The sequence below is a fragment of the Sus scrofa genome, chromosome X (assembly GCF_000003025.6).
Source record: "Sus scrofa isolate TJ Tabasco breed Duroc chromosome X, Sscrofa11.1, whole genome shotgun sequence".
Lineage (NCBI taxonomy): Eukaryota > Metazoa > Chordata > Mammalia > Artiodactyla > Suidae > Sus > Sus scrofa.
The window spans coordinates 16361337-16374748 of record NC_010461.5 but is presented as its reverse complement, the minus strand read 5'-3'; the positions used below and the strand labels follow the sequence as shown (position 1 = coordinate 16374748).

Here is a 13412-nt window from a genome sequence, read left to right as displayed (position 1 = left end):
ATAAGCCTGCTTACAGGTCACAGGAATGACTCTCTAACGGTAGAGTCTGGAGCAGCTTGGTGGATTAGGGGTAGATGACAGGGGTGTATTTTCTAAAGGCAACTGAAGGGTCCACGAGTCTGGCTTGGGGCGAGCATTCCCTTTTAATTACGCTCCTGGATGGCCGTTCCGCGGTCAGGTTGGCCTCTGAGTCTTGGTGATCTTTGTTCTCATGGATCTCCTAGTAGGGGAGAGATTGTCCTGTGCGGTCCTCCCGGCGTGTGGGCGATCTCCCATAACCCACTCGATACTAAATTCGCGCTGAGGTGAAAGATTCCAACACTTAAATTAGGTCACTGGTTAAATACTTGCTGTTCGATCTCTATAATGAAATACTGTTCAGCCCCAGTCTTGAGTGACCTTGCTTCAGTCCTCAAGTAGTCAAGAAGTTCTAGTTCCTCCAAGCCCCCTTCTTTTCTCAGACAGAGTCACTGGGGCTGGCCGTCAGGATTTAGTGGGCCCGGGAGGGTCGCGAGGACAGAATTCTGCCAGGAAATGCACACTCATGATTGTAGAGTCTCAGCCAAAAACGGGAATGCAGTTAATAGCAAATAGCGAGCTGAGACTTCCAGGAGGAAAGAAATCCCCCTTCTGCTCACAGTTCCCTGGAGAGGCCATCTTTTAGCAAAGCGCTCTTCAGAGGGAAATGATGCAGAGGAGGCCGCCATGTGGAGAACGCTCAGCTCGTCCCTCTGGTGCGGGCCAGAGGGAGAGATCCAGGCCCCTCCTGAGTGTCCTGTGTTTCTGTGAGTGAAACGAAGAAGCCTTTCCTCAGTCCATAAGTCGCAGATACTTAGTTGGTAAATTGATTTTGCTTGCTTGTTTGTTTAAGCCATGAGAAAATAGCATCTTTTTGTTTTGAAGTTAGGCTAGGATTAGCCCGGTTCCTGGACCACCTCAGGGCTGGGTTTAATGAGGATGAAAAGGTGGCTGTGTAATCATTTACCTTGCAGGCCTTCTCCAGTGGAGATGAGCGGGTTTGGTATTTGCAATGTCACCGAGGTGGTGGGGAGTGCAGAATTAGGACAGTTTCACTCCAGCGCCAGGGAAAGATTTGCCAGCAGTCAGGCCCAGTTTTGTGAAAATAACAGTTTGGTTAATACAAGGGAATGCTTTTGATAAATGCTCTGTTAGGAGAGAAGCCTGGTCGTCGTTTTTTAATTCTGGCGAAAAACTGTTTTGTTCTTTTTCCCTTCCCCCCATCTAACTGTGAATGCATAGATGCTTAATTTTGTGGCCAAAAGTTTCCCTAAACTTGTCTCTTTTAAATGGCGAAATATGCAGTATCATCCCCAGGGTTCTCTGTAGCAGAAAAAAGTTACAATGTAGAAAGCAATTTATTCCCCTTTAAGAAGTTCTCAGAGGGAAATGGGGCTTTGTAAAATAGACCTGAAAGTCGTGATGTTTCACCTCAAAAAGTTATGCTTAAAAAGGCTATGCAAATTCAAATTATATTTTAATTTCGGTTTTCTCAAATCAGAGTGCTTTCTGCTTTGCAACTAGAGAGGATGCAGTAGGTTCTAGAGCATCCGGTTCTCCTATTGGATGGGACAGGCCTCAAGGAGTTAATGCTTGGCTGGCATTATTCTTAAACAAATCAAGCCCTGGCTGCTGCTGCAACCTCTCCCCAGGGAGGAGAGAGGTGTTGGGGCTGGGAGCCAGCACTAGCCGCATTGTTTACTCTCCACCCACTAAGGAGGCGCTGGTGCGCTGGAGAGAGCACGTGTGCCTGGGGCTTTGGATGCTGAGCAGAGCCCATCTGGTGACTCACCGGCACGGAGGCTTGGAGGCACGGCAGTGCAGCGGGGCTCGGTGGTTGATCTTGCTCCCTTGCATGAACTGGGCAGGAGCGGCTGGAGGCGATGATGCGCAGTCTCTGGAGCGCACGCAGCAGCTGGAGCTGAAGAAGAAGTACTCGTGGGGACCATCACTGGCCTCGGGGACTGGAGGACGCGACGGTAAGTGAAGGGCTGTCCCTGCATTGCAGGGCCGGGTGGGAACGATCATGGGGCAAGAGGGAGATCACCGACGCCCGACACCCGCAGGATCTGGGGGATGCTTTGTACCCATCTGCAGGTCCCTTTCTCAGATGCAGTGTTTAAAGCTGCCACGCTTCCTGTGTATGCATTTCTTGTGAAGGGCATCTGTGCGTCCTTCTTGATAGCACACAGCAGTCGATAGAATAACTGGGCTTTGAGATAAAGCGAAAGAAAAGCAAAGAGTGCAGAGCCTGGTTAACTGGATCCACCTAGCAAGGCCAGAGGTAACCTCATTTCAGGGAAGGTCGGTAGCAGTAGGCTAAGTCATGGCTGCTGAGAAGGCACGACCGGGAAGGGCTGAGCAGCCGTCACCCCCTAAAGGGGCTAGGGTTCTTCCCTTCTCCTCCTTATTTATTTATTTATTTCTCTCTCATTATTTTTGTTGCTCTTTCAGTTTTGTTTCAAGATGACTTATTTATTTCTTTATCCAGTTCATACTCATCTTTAAATTTTCAAATGTTTATTGTGTAGATCGTTACTAGTCTGCGTAGCTTTGCTCTCTTTTTAGTGTCTTCTTTTCTGTGATCTCGCCATTCTATGACGCAGTGCTTTCCAAGATCAAATGGGTTTATGTTTACGGTTCAGTTTCTTGATTTTGCTGTATTATGCTTTCAACCTGTTGTCAGTGAATATGCTTTACTTCTCTGTGTCTTGAGAGGTCAACAACCCATTTCACTTACCTTTTCTAATTTCCTGATAGAAGCTAGAGTCAACCAGAAATTGGGACTTTTTCTTTTACCTCTCTTTGCTCTGATTTTTTTTTTTTTTTTGCTGTGTAGGTGAATCAGGAAATACCCCACCCCCTCCTCTAGGTTTAGCAGCCAGCACCCTCCCTCCGGACCCAGGGACCGCTGCCGCCACTGCTGAGTCCACCAACGGTATATCTGAGCATCCCTGTGCCATCGCGTTTTGTGACCACTGTCCCAGTCTCCTTCTTCCATCACTGTGTCTGTCCAAGCACTTTTACAGTTGATGTCTTAGTCTGACCCCTTAGAACTTTTTTTCTAGAGATGTGAATGACATGCCCATATTTCTCAGTTCTTCATCGTGCAGTGTGCATGTGTTACATCCTAGTACCCTGGAGACATTTCATCCTTAGCTCACTAACTTCTGCCTTGAAAATCAAGTCAGTGCTTGACCGCTGTGCCTTTAGCTCTTTAGCATTCTAATTTATCGTTGGTTTTAGGCATTAAGTAGTAGGGTGTTTCAGTCACTTCTGGTTATCAAAAGCCGTGATTACACAGAGGTCTAGGTATTAAAGTGATGATTCCTGGAGAAGTGTTTGAGAGGGAGAGGTAGGGAGTTTATCGGGTCTGGCACTGTGAATCCAGACAAGAAGGTAAACTGGCTTTGTTCTTGATTTCATCTTTGTAATAGGCTCTTGGTTTTGTATACAGGCCTGGGAAATTCTTAGGGTCTAGATCAATAACAGCACTAGCAAAACCTTGCTCCCGTTTAATAATGACTAGAAATTCAACCCTTCTTTGGCTGGCAAGGAAAAAACAAGATGTGAAAAGGACGCAACTTATTTACCAGCCGCACCGAAAGTCCAATTATAGCAGTCGGAATAGATATCCTTGGTTTCCAGCATTTCTTTGACAATGAATCATTTTTATTGGTGTTACTGAGCAGCAGAGACTTTGCTGCATGGGCTCCATTAGCTGTCACTGGGCCTGCTCCCAACAGAGGGGCAGGAAGAGGTGATAACTACCCTTTGGGAATTACAGCCAGGGCCCCAGGGCCAGGTGAGGTGAGTGTGGTACTCAACTGGAGCGCGCAGTTTAAGGGATCACCAGAAATCTCGGTAATCAAGACGGAATAATATTTTAATCAAAATGAACAGAAAACCATCTAGGATGAACAAAGTATTGAATTTCCAAAGAGCAGTACCATGCTGAGCCATATCAGAGCCTGAGGCAAAAGGGGAAATGTGTACCCCTTGAGACATGGTTTTATGTAATTTCTAATGGTTAATTTTTTTCCAGAGCATTCAAGTACTTGAAAAAGATACGGAAATATTGAAAAGTAGGTATATCAAAACTCATGCCATTTTAAGTTTAAATATTTTATTTATACTCAAACTGTGTTACAGTTTTACTTCAACCCAGGTTAATTAAAAATTATTTAGGATTGTCAGTTGATCAGGAGAAATTATTAAACATGACAGTTCTCTCATTTGAAAACAAGGTGCGCAGGAGAGCAGATTTTGAAAATATTATCTATGAATTTGCCAGGAGCTCACATCTTTCCTTTGGCCTCAAGCTCCGATACAGCTTTGCAGGCTGGCACTGTCAGTACCTCTCAGTTTGCTACGATTGTTTAATTTAGAAGTCCATCTAAAATAACAGCTGGAAGGTAGGAGCACCAAACCCAGAACCACATGTTAAAATTGTAACCGTAAACAGTCATAGCCTTTGAGAAAGGGCCATTGTGACCCCATCTCTTGATAAGAGGGAGAAACCAACTGCTAAAGGCTGCTCTGCTTTAAATACAGCTCCTTGTGTTACAGATTGCTTCCCTCTGCAATCTGAGCTATAATATAGATGACTTTCAGAAAAAGTCTGGTTTCGGCTCTCACAGTCTTAGACCATAGAATATTTTGCAGTGGTGATGTGTCTCTGGGTCCAAGTTGGTTTTGGTTTTGTGTGGTCTGAATATACTTGAAAGTCCCTGGACATAAGGAAATGATAGGCTGGTGGGATTAGCATGGCTTTCGTTGAAAGGTTGACTGAGGCTGAACATTTGAATTGAAGAGAAGCACAGAGTCAAGAAATGGAAGAGAAGAAGTTGCTTCCAGCGGATGGCTGCCGTGCTCTGGGCATCTCCGGGCAGGCTAAGTGGAGAGCAGGGCATCGGAGGCGTGTGGATGAGGACAGGAAGAACACTTGGGAAATGTCTTGGTCTATGGTGGTGTGAATACCAATGTCTTTAATGCATTTCTCTGCAGCATGTGACAAACTTTCAACATCAGCCATGAATTTACCAAAGCAGACGGAGCCTCCCATGAGTAAGCGCCTGTCTTCATCCACCGCGGCAATATCCTATTCCCCAGACCGAGGCAAGTGAATGTGCAGACCTGGTCTCTCCAGTTTTCTTCTTTCTGGCGTGAGCGTCTTAGCGTTAGTCTTTGTGCGAGCCCCTCTTGAGCCTCCTGCAGATCCGCATTGTCCTGGCTGTGTGATCTGAGCGTGGGAGCCCCCAGGCCTCACGAGGGAGACTTGGGAAGGTGGCCAGGCCATTGTTGAGCAGGGATGGGAGTTCATGAGATTCTCCCAGTCTGACAGAGACCGACGCTTTCCACAGTGTCTGTAGGCGTCACCCTGGCCTGGAGTTCATTGACCAGAGGGAAGAGGTGACTGTTAAAAAAGTAGCTGCCCAGTTATTGGTGCGATGTAGTTGATGAGCCAGAAACAGCAGGATTGAGGAGGCAGAGATACATGTGAGACTCAGGTGTGTGAGAAAATGGGGTTCTGCTCTTGTTTGTGGTTTGAAAACAGAAGTTCACACCTAATGTGAAACCTTTAAAAGGGCAAAAAGCGTGAGTGGTCTTTTCTGGCACCGTTTCGAGGTGGGAGATGACGTGTACAGTGTATGTGCCAGTTCCAGAAACTGAGTAGATTTAAAATCACCTGAGTTCTAACGGAAGCTCCGAGAAGGCACTAAAAGTCTGAATTGATACCTTTCAGAGTATGTAGGTTCAGGAAGGGAAGGAAGCTCTCTGGGCATTGAATGTGTATCTCAAAGTCTCACTGAAGGAGTGTCAGGTGCCAGTGGAGTATTGAGCATGTCAGGTCATCACCAGGGAGAGAGCAGGAGGATGTTTGCACTTGGAAGAAGCCAGTGTGTGTTCCTGTTTTTCCCACTGGCATTGACCGTGCACCTCCAGCACAGAGGTCTGTCGTGCGTGTTAGAGACCCTGTACGTGTCAGTGCGAATGCTCTCCGATGCAGTTCATGGCTAAACCCCGGAAACCTTGAATTAACTCAGAGCTGGATGAGAAAACATCTACATGCTTTTAGCTCTGTATAGCTGTTCCATTTGTGAGTATATGCCATATGTTTTCATTCATTCATATGGTTAGCAACTGATGTTAAATTCATATTTGTGATGAGTAATATGTCCAGTTATCAATATGTTGTTATATGTTCTTGGCAACTGAATTATCTGCTTGTGGATTATAAATTGAAAATTTTAAATTCCCAAGCCATTTACTGGCTAGTGGGTACCCAAAGAAGACCAAGTAATGGGAAAGTTAATGCATTATCATGTAATACATTCTAAAACCATCAAAATGACGTTTCAGTCCCTGAATGTGAGATTATGAGTACTACCACTTCCATCAAAGCTGATAATTAGTTGGCTGTTTTTACTTTTATGTTTCTTATTTAATTTTTGCCCTTATTTACATGGGAAAAGTATGAAAGGATGCATTAACAGAATCAGTGTCTTAGGCCGTATTTCTTAACAGAAGACCTAAAACAAGTATTTTGTAGGAGTAATCTTTTTTTCAGTGTTAGATCTCCCTGGTGAGTAAATGGTTTCTTGAGTCCATAGTACATCTTGGGAGGTGGGCTGATTGTCTTCGGGTGGATGGGTAACACTGTGAGAGCACAGTGAATGCTTTCTGGCTCCCCGAGAGAAGTAACACCCTCGCCCAATCTCACAGTGGTACTTCATCTCTTTTCTCCTACCAGGACAAGCTCCAAAGCCGTCCTTTGCTACAGTATTTTTATTTTCCACACTCATTCTGCCACCCAAGAGCTAATTTGCATCCTCACTGTGTTGTTTTAGACATTTTGTTTTGTTTGTTTTAATTTTGCTTTTTAAAATTTTCATTTGATTCCGTCCCTCAGCTCATCGCATGCACCTTAGTCCCATGGAAACTTTTCTTGTTATGCGACTGTTGACACCCACACAGGCTTCTTTAGCCAGAAGCAGAAGTGCACTCATGCTCTCTGAGCAGGCCGGTGACTCAGGTAAAAGAGGCCAAGCAGGTGACACTGAGGAAAAGGCCCCAAGTGGTGTTGGTCGGCCTATGAGTTATTCCTGAATTTTTCTATCTTGCTTCCCATATGCTGGCTGCGTGAAATGTCCTCAGTGGTTCATAACATTCTACCCACCACTGTTTTGTTGTTGCTGTGTTGCTCTTCTTTTAAGTGTCATGGAGGTGAGTAAATTATTTTATGATTAGGGCATGTGGATTAGGAAAAAAATCCATTTCTTGAACCGTGGTGGTTAGTAGAAGTTTTTTAAAGAAATGGTTTGGTAAAGTAGCCATAACCAGCCCCACCGCTTACTAGATCTTATCACTTTAGCTAAGTTAATTAACCTCTCTAAGCCTCAGTTTCCTCATCTATAAAATAGACTTATTTTAAATTGTCATGAGGATTAAATGAGATAGCACATGAGGGGCACAGTAGGAACAAATACCTGGAGTCTCGCTACCAAGGGGTGGTCCATGCACTGGCCAAACTGGAATCACCTGGGAGCTTGTAAGGAGCGCAGGCTCTCAGGCCCCACCAGTCTTGCACACTTGAGTCTGAGAAACACTGGGCCACATCATCGAAGCCCTTCCTTGACCATAGCACTTCAGACTGTTATGGCAAAATTAAGAAGGACTAGAATTCTCTGCAAATGAGTAGCGCCATGTCCACGTTAGGCGTGTCTGGTCTCAGGCTTAGTTCCCAAGATGTCGTGTAGGTAACATGTAAATGACGTATTATCCTCTACAGTTCTGTCTGTTTCCCAGAAGTTACGCTGTTTCTGCAAAGAAGATAGGCAAGTGGCCAGTAAGCACATGACAAGATGCTCAACATCCTTAGTCATTAGGGAAACGCAAATCAAAACCACGAGATACCACTTCACACTTACTAGGATGGCTAAAATTCAAAGTAAAAAAGGATAATACAGCTGACTCTTGAACAGCCTAAGGGTTGGGGGCACCAACCCTCCCCAGTCAAAAATCTACATATAATTTTAGAATCAGCCCTCTATATACTTGGTTCCCCATCTGCTGATTCAAGCAGCCACAGATAGTACTGTGGTATTTACTATTGAGTGAAATCCTCATGTAAGTGGACCCATGTGGTTCAAACCTGTGTTGCTCAAGCATTGGCAAGGATGTGGAGAAGTTGTAACCTTCATACATTAGGCATGGCTGAAGGTTGGGAATGTAAATTGTGTAGTCGCTTTGGAAAAAGGTCTGGCAGGTGTTTCAAAGAGTGAAACCTTTTAAAGTTATATGTTCCAGCAATTTTACTCTTAGGTATAGAGTCAAGGAAATTGAAGACATACACAGTTAAGCATACGAGTGTTCTTAGCAGCATTATTCATATTAGCTACAAAACGGAAACAACCTAAATGTCCAACAACAACAGATGAATGCATAAATAAAATGTGTTTATCCATAAAGTGAAATATTATTCAGCTATAAAAAGGAATGAATTACTGACACATGCTACATGAGGAACCTTCAAAACATTATGCTCAGTGGAGTTCCTGTTGTGGCGCAGCAGAAACGAATCCAATTAGTATCCATGAGGATGCAGGTTCGATCCCTGGCCTCGCTCAGCGGGTTAAGGATTGGACATTGCCGTGAGCTGTGGTGCAGCTCACAGACATGGCTCAGATCTGGCGTTGCTGTGGCTGTGGTGTAGGCTGGCAGCTATAGCTCCGATTTGATCCTTAGCCTCGGAACTTCCATCTGCCGCAGGTGTGGCCCTAAAAAGCAAACAAAAAACAAAAAACAAACAAAAACAAAACAAAAAAAACCAAACAACAACAACAACAGAAATCAGTATGCTTAGTGAAAGAATTTGCCAGGCAGTATTTGCCACAAGTTGTATGATTCCATTTATATGAAATGCCTGGAATAGGCAAATCCAGAAACAATAAGTTAGTGGTTGCTAGAGACTAGGGGAGAAGGAGAAGGAGGAGTCAGTGCTTAATAGGTACAGGATTTCTTTTGAGGATGGTGAAAATGTTCTGGAATTAAACTGTAGTTATGGTTGCACAACTTTGTGAATATATTTAACCCCCCCTAAATTGTACACCTTTAAAAAAAGGGTGAATTTTATGATGTATGCATTACATATGAATTAAACAAATTAAAAAAATTCCTGGGAATTTAGGAAGTATCCCCATTTTGAAAATGAGGAATATGCCAGAAGGACCACTCCCAAGATCGATGATTTTCTAGGAGGGCTCATAGCTATGATTTATTACAGCAAAAGGCTCCTGAGTGAAATCAGTTAAACGAAAGGGTACATGGGACAAAGTCTGGGGAAGACCAGACCCAGGCTCTCCCAGAGTCTTCTCCCGGGGGAGTCACATAGGACACAGCCCCCAGCGATGAGTTATGACAGGTATGAAGTGTTGCCAACCAGAAAAGCTCATTAGAGACTCTGTACCCAGAGTTTTTATTGGAGGCTGGTCATGTGGGCACCCCTGCCAGGTACAGACCCAAATTCCAGCCTCTCAGGAGGAAAGCAGGCGCTCAGCGTAAGGCATGTCGTTTGAGCAAATGCTCAGGCACGGTGAGAACTCTCACCAGTTCACGTGGGAACTGTCCCCCAGTCCAGGTTCCCTGGTGCCAGGGCCAGCACGGTAGGCAGGCCTTCAGAAAGACAGCAGTCAGGACTGCTCTAGTTTCTCTGTTCTTTTCTGCACAGTCCACCCCCTTGGTCCCCGGCCAGGGTGTCTTTACAGCAGAGTTATTATCAGTAGGATATAGCAGGTTGAGGCCAACCTACAGTGTGGATCTCACTTAGGCGTTTAGGGGAGGTGGGCTTAGCCAGTTAAAACACAGACCGGTAACCATCAAGTTCTGTCCTAGAAAGCCAGGTGGCTTCCTCCACAAGTTTCCATACGAACCTCTTCTCCCCAGCCCGAGGCATCCGTCCAGGCCGCCCACTACTCTGGACTGACCCAAAGTCTTCCAGGGCTGAGGCAGTGTCCTGTTGGCCAGAGCTCACACCCCAGAAGTGCCGTCCTCAAGGGCACGTGTCTCGCCCGTGGAAACAAAGAGTGTACGGTGTTGGGGTGCTCCTCCCACAAGACGCACCTTGGGCAGACAGTGCGGGTTCACAAGGCCCCCAGCGTGGCTTCTCCCATGCTTCCTTCGGCCTCTGCTTCTCAGTCCATCCCAAACAGTTGTGCCAGCAACACTGGCTCACCGCCTGCCAGGTGTGGACTGCGTGTGGAGATGTTGTGCGGGGACCGCGCAGGAGCTGGCCCGCCCCTGCCGTCTCGTAGTCCCACTGTCACATGTGATCTGGGCTCAGCGGTCGGTCTGAATCTGAAGCGCTGGGTTACAAAAGCAGTATGGGTTCCCTTCAGAAATGGGAGATACTTCCCAGGAACAGTTCTAGAAAACCAAGATCATGAATGCCCTGCCCCTGCCCTCCCCTGCACCACGCTAGGGGCTGGCTTTTGTGGTTTTTCTCCCACATTCAGTAATTAGAACCCCGTTCAGTAATTAGAACCTTGCATTTTCTGTCATCTGCTCCTCTCATGTGGCCCTTTTATTGGGAAGGGTTGGATCCTGAATTTTCATAAAATTTCAAAATAGTTTTGCATCACTCCCCACCTCTTTCATCCTGTTCATTTATCCATCAAGCAGCCTAGAGCAGTCAGTCCCTTTCCAGAGACAGGTGCACTGAGCAGGGTGCCTTTCTGCAGTGTGTGTAACGGAGGAAGAAGGGCAAAGGGAAGTAGAGTCAGGCTCTCAGTCTGTTGTTGACAGACTGCAGCCATTCTAGAATGTCCAACACCTGACAGCTCGTTGGTGGCAGTGATGGCCACCCCCCCCCCCCGCCAGAGGGAGTTCAGCCCGGTCCTCAGGGGAGGACAGGGGTCACACCCCCCATGAGTGCCCTTTCCCAGCTTGCAGTTCGGGTGGGAGTTAAAAGTTAGCAGTGAGGTCAGGCTCCACGTGGAAATCGAGAGCCCACCAGCAAACATATGTCCAATGGTCCCATGAGAGATCAAGCCCTTTCCTGTGTGTGTTTGTCTGTGACCCAGGTGGTCCAGCCAGCATCTGAGATGTTTTCTCAGGTTAGGGCCCCATGGAGGGACATGTCATATCTACAGTGGTTCCAGGTTGGTTTTAAAACTTCACCAGTGCATCTCTGTGTGGAGACTGCCTCTCTTTTCCCATCTCCCTTTTCCCATTGACTCCATTATGCACTCATCGTCAGCTATGGAGACTTGTTCTGGTTCCATTACTCATTTAAATTTAAATTCCAGCTGAACTACTGGTGGTAAAAAGCAAGGAGGTTGTGTCCCACTCCCACTCAAAGGAGAAAACCAAAGGCATCACCTGGGCTGCACTTGTCCCCTCCCTTTAGCCACCACAGTCAAAAGCAGCCAGAGGATCCCACGCGCCAGCACTTGAAGTTGAATGGGTCATCTTCAGCTTCCATAGGTGATTCACCTTTCGCAACACACAGCAACTTGGCTGCTGTTTTGTGTGGTGGGTGACTTCATAGCCACCAGGCACCACTGCTTTCTCCTTTCTTTCCCCAAATAATGCTTTTACCATGTCAGGGAATCAGGGTCATTCTCATGATTCCTGTTTCTGACACCAATTTTGTCAGAGTCCCCAAGACCACCCCCCAGGTTGGGTGATTTCCTAGGAGGACTCAGCAGAGTCAGCACGTGGTGGCGTTCATGGCTGTGATGTGTTACAGCCGCAGGCTGCACAGCACAATCAGCAAAGGGAGTTGGCGCACAGACAAAGTCCAGAGGACACCAGGTGCAAGTTTCCAAGAGTCCTCTCCCAGTGGAGTCACACAGGATGTGCCCGAGTCCCCCAGCAACGAGCTATGACCACGCACGTGAAATGTTGCCACCCAGGGAAGCTTGTGAGAGACTCAGTACCCAGTGCAGATACTTCATTCCAGATGCTGAGCAAGAAAGCAGGGGTTCAGCATAGACTTTAGATGCTCATCAGTGGTGGGAGCCCTCCTGAGATCTAAGTTCTTAGATGCCAGCCAAGGGCCAACCTCATAAGCTGGCCTTTCAAAGGATAGCAGTAGGTATGCTCTGTTAACTTACTGCTGTGCAAGGTAACTGACTTGTAGAGAGGTTAAGTAGCCTACCCAAGGTGACCAGCTATTAGGCGACAGTGCCACGTCCAACTGGCTCCAAAGCCCAGATTTTGAACTCCTGACATGAAGTGGACTCTTTAGCATTGAGTGTGGGGGTCTTTTAAGCTACAGTCTGGAAATTCCCATGTGGGCGCAGCGGGTTTAGGCTCCAGCATAGCTGCAGCTGTGGCACAAGTTTGATCCCTGGCTCGGGAACTTCCACATGCCACAGATGTGGCCCCAAAGAAAAAAGGATAGGCCGGGTTTGTGTACACTAGAAAAAATATGGTGGTATTTTGAGAATGTGGATTGCATTGCCTTTGTCACGTTTTAACACAAATGTGGTGTTCTTCCCAACTCCCCGCTCCCCCTACTTTTTCCTTCTGTGCTCTGTGTCTCTGGCTATTATGCTGTAACTCTCTAGTATCCCATGCCTGTCCTCGTCTAGCTCCTGCTGGTGGCCCCCTTAAGTCTTCTTATAAGTCTTCTCCCACTCGAAATGCTGAGAGGAAGAAGACTACATCTACATCTGGCGTGGGAGATGCTGGGAAAGGAGCCCCTGCCGGAGCAGAGGCCTCTCCGGTAGGTTCATATCCACTCCCCGCCCCCCACCCCCCACCCCCGGGCCTGGTTTATCTGACAGTGTGATTACTCCCTGTACTTGACCTGGGCTTTGTTTCTGTCCGTCTCCAGGGGTGGCTCAAGGGGCCGACTTGTTTTAAAATTGCACTCAACCTTTGGAAATCATTAAACTTCTTGCACCCTCCTAAATCTTAATGACTTAGAACAGATTCCTGAAGCCCTTGCCCCCCTTATAGCCTGCCCTTCAGAGGATAGGGCTCAGAGAATGTTTCACGCGTCCTGTCCCTGCTTCTTTCAGCATATCTGATTCTGTGCCAGTCTCGTCTCTACACGCAACTGGAACTGAGGTCCACCTAAGCCAACAGTGGCCTTTTAACATTTTTGTTGTTATGCTGACACCATCAGCAAGGCACATGCTGAGCAGGGACCCCTGATCATGTATGTGTGTTTAGAAATTGTACGTGCCATACTACTTTTGTTAGTGATCACTTGCTATGGCACAAACCATCCCAGACCTTAGCAGCTTAACGCAAATGTTTATTACCTCTCTGGTTTTCTGGGTCAGAAATTGAGAGAGGCTTCGCTGGATGCTTCTGGTTGAGGGTCTCTCTAAGGGTCTGATCAGAAGGGCGGCCAGGGCTGCAGTCATCTGCAAGCTTGGCTG

General features: G+C 46.7%; 1 protein-coding gene across 1 annotated transcript in view; it reads left to right on the top strand.

Annotated features, from left to right (window-relative positions):
• Nucleotides 1-13412, top strand: part of MAP7D2 (MAP7 domain containing 2) — a 95829-nt gene that overhangs the window by 48798 nt on the left and 33619 nt on the right. Inside the window, 5 exon segments of the mRNA XM_013985990.2 lie at nucleotides 1887-1908; nucleotides 1911-1997; nucleotides 5026-5136; nucleotides 6932-7054; nucleotides 12591-12748. Of these exon segments, the coding sequence (XP_013841444.2) occupies nucleotides 1887-1908; nucleotides 1911-1997; nucleotides 5026-5136; nucleotides 6932-7054; nucleotides 12591-12748 (501 nt within the window).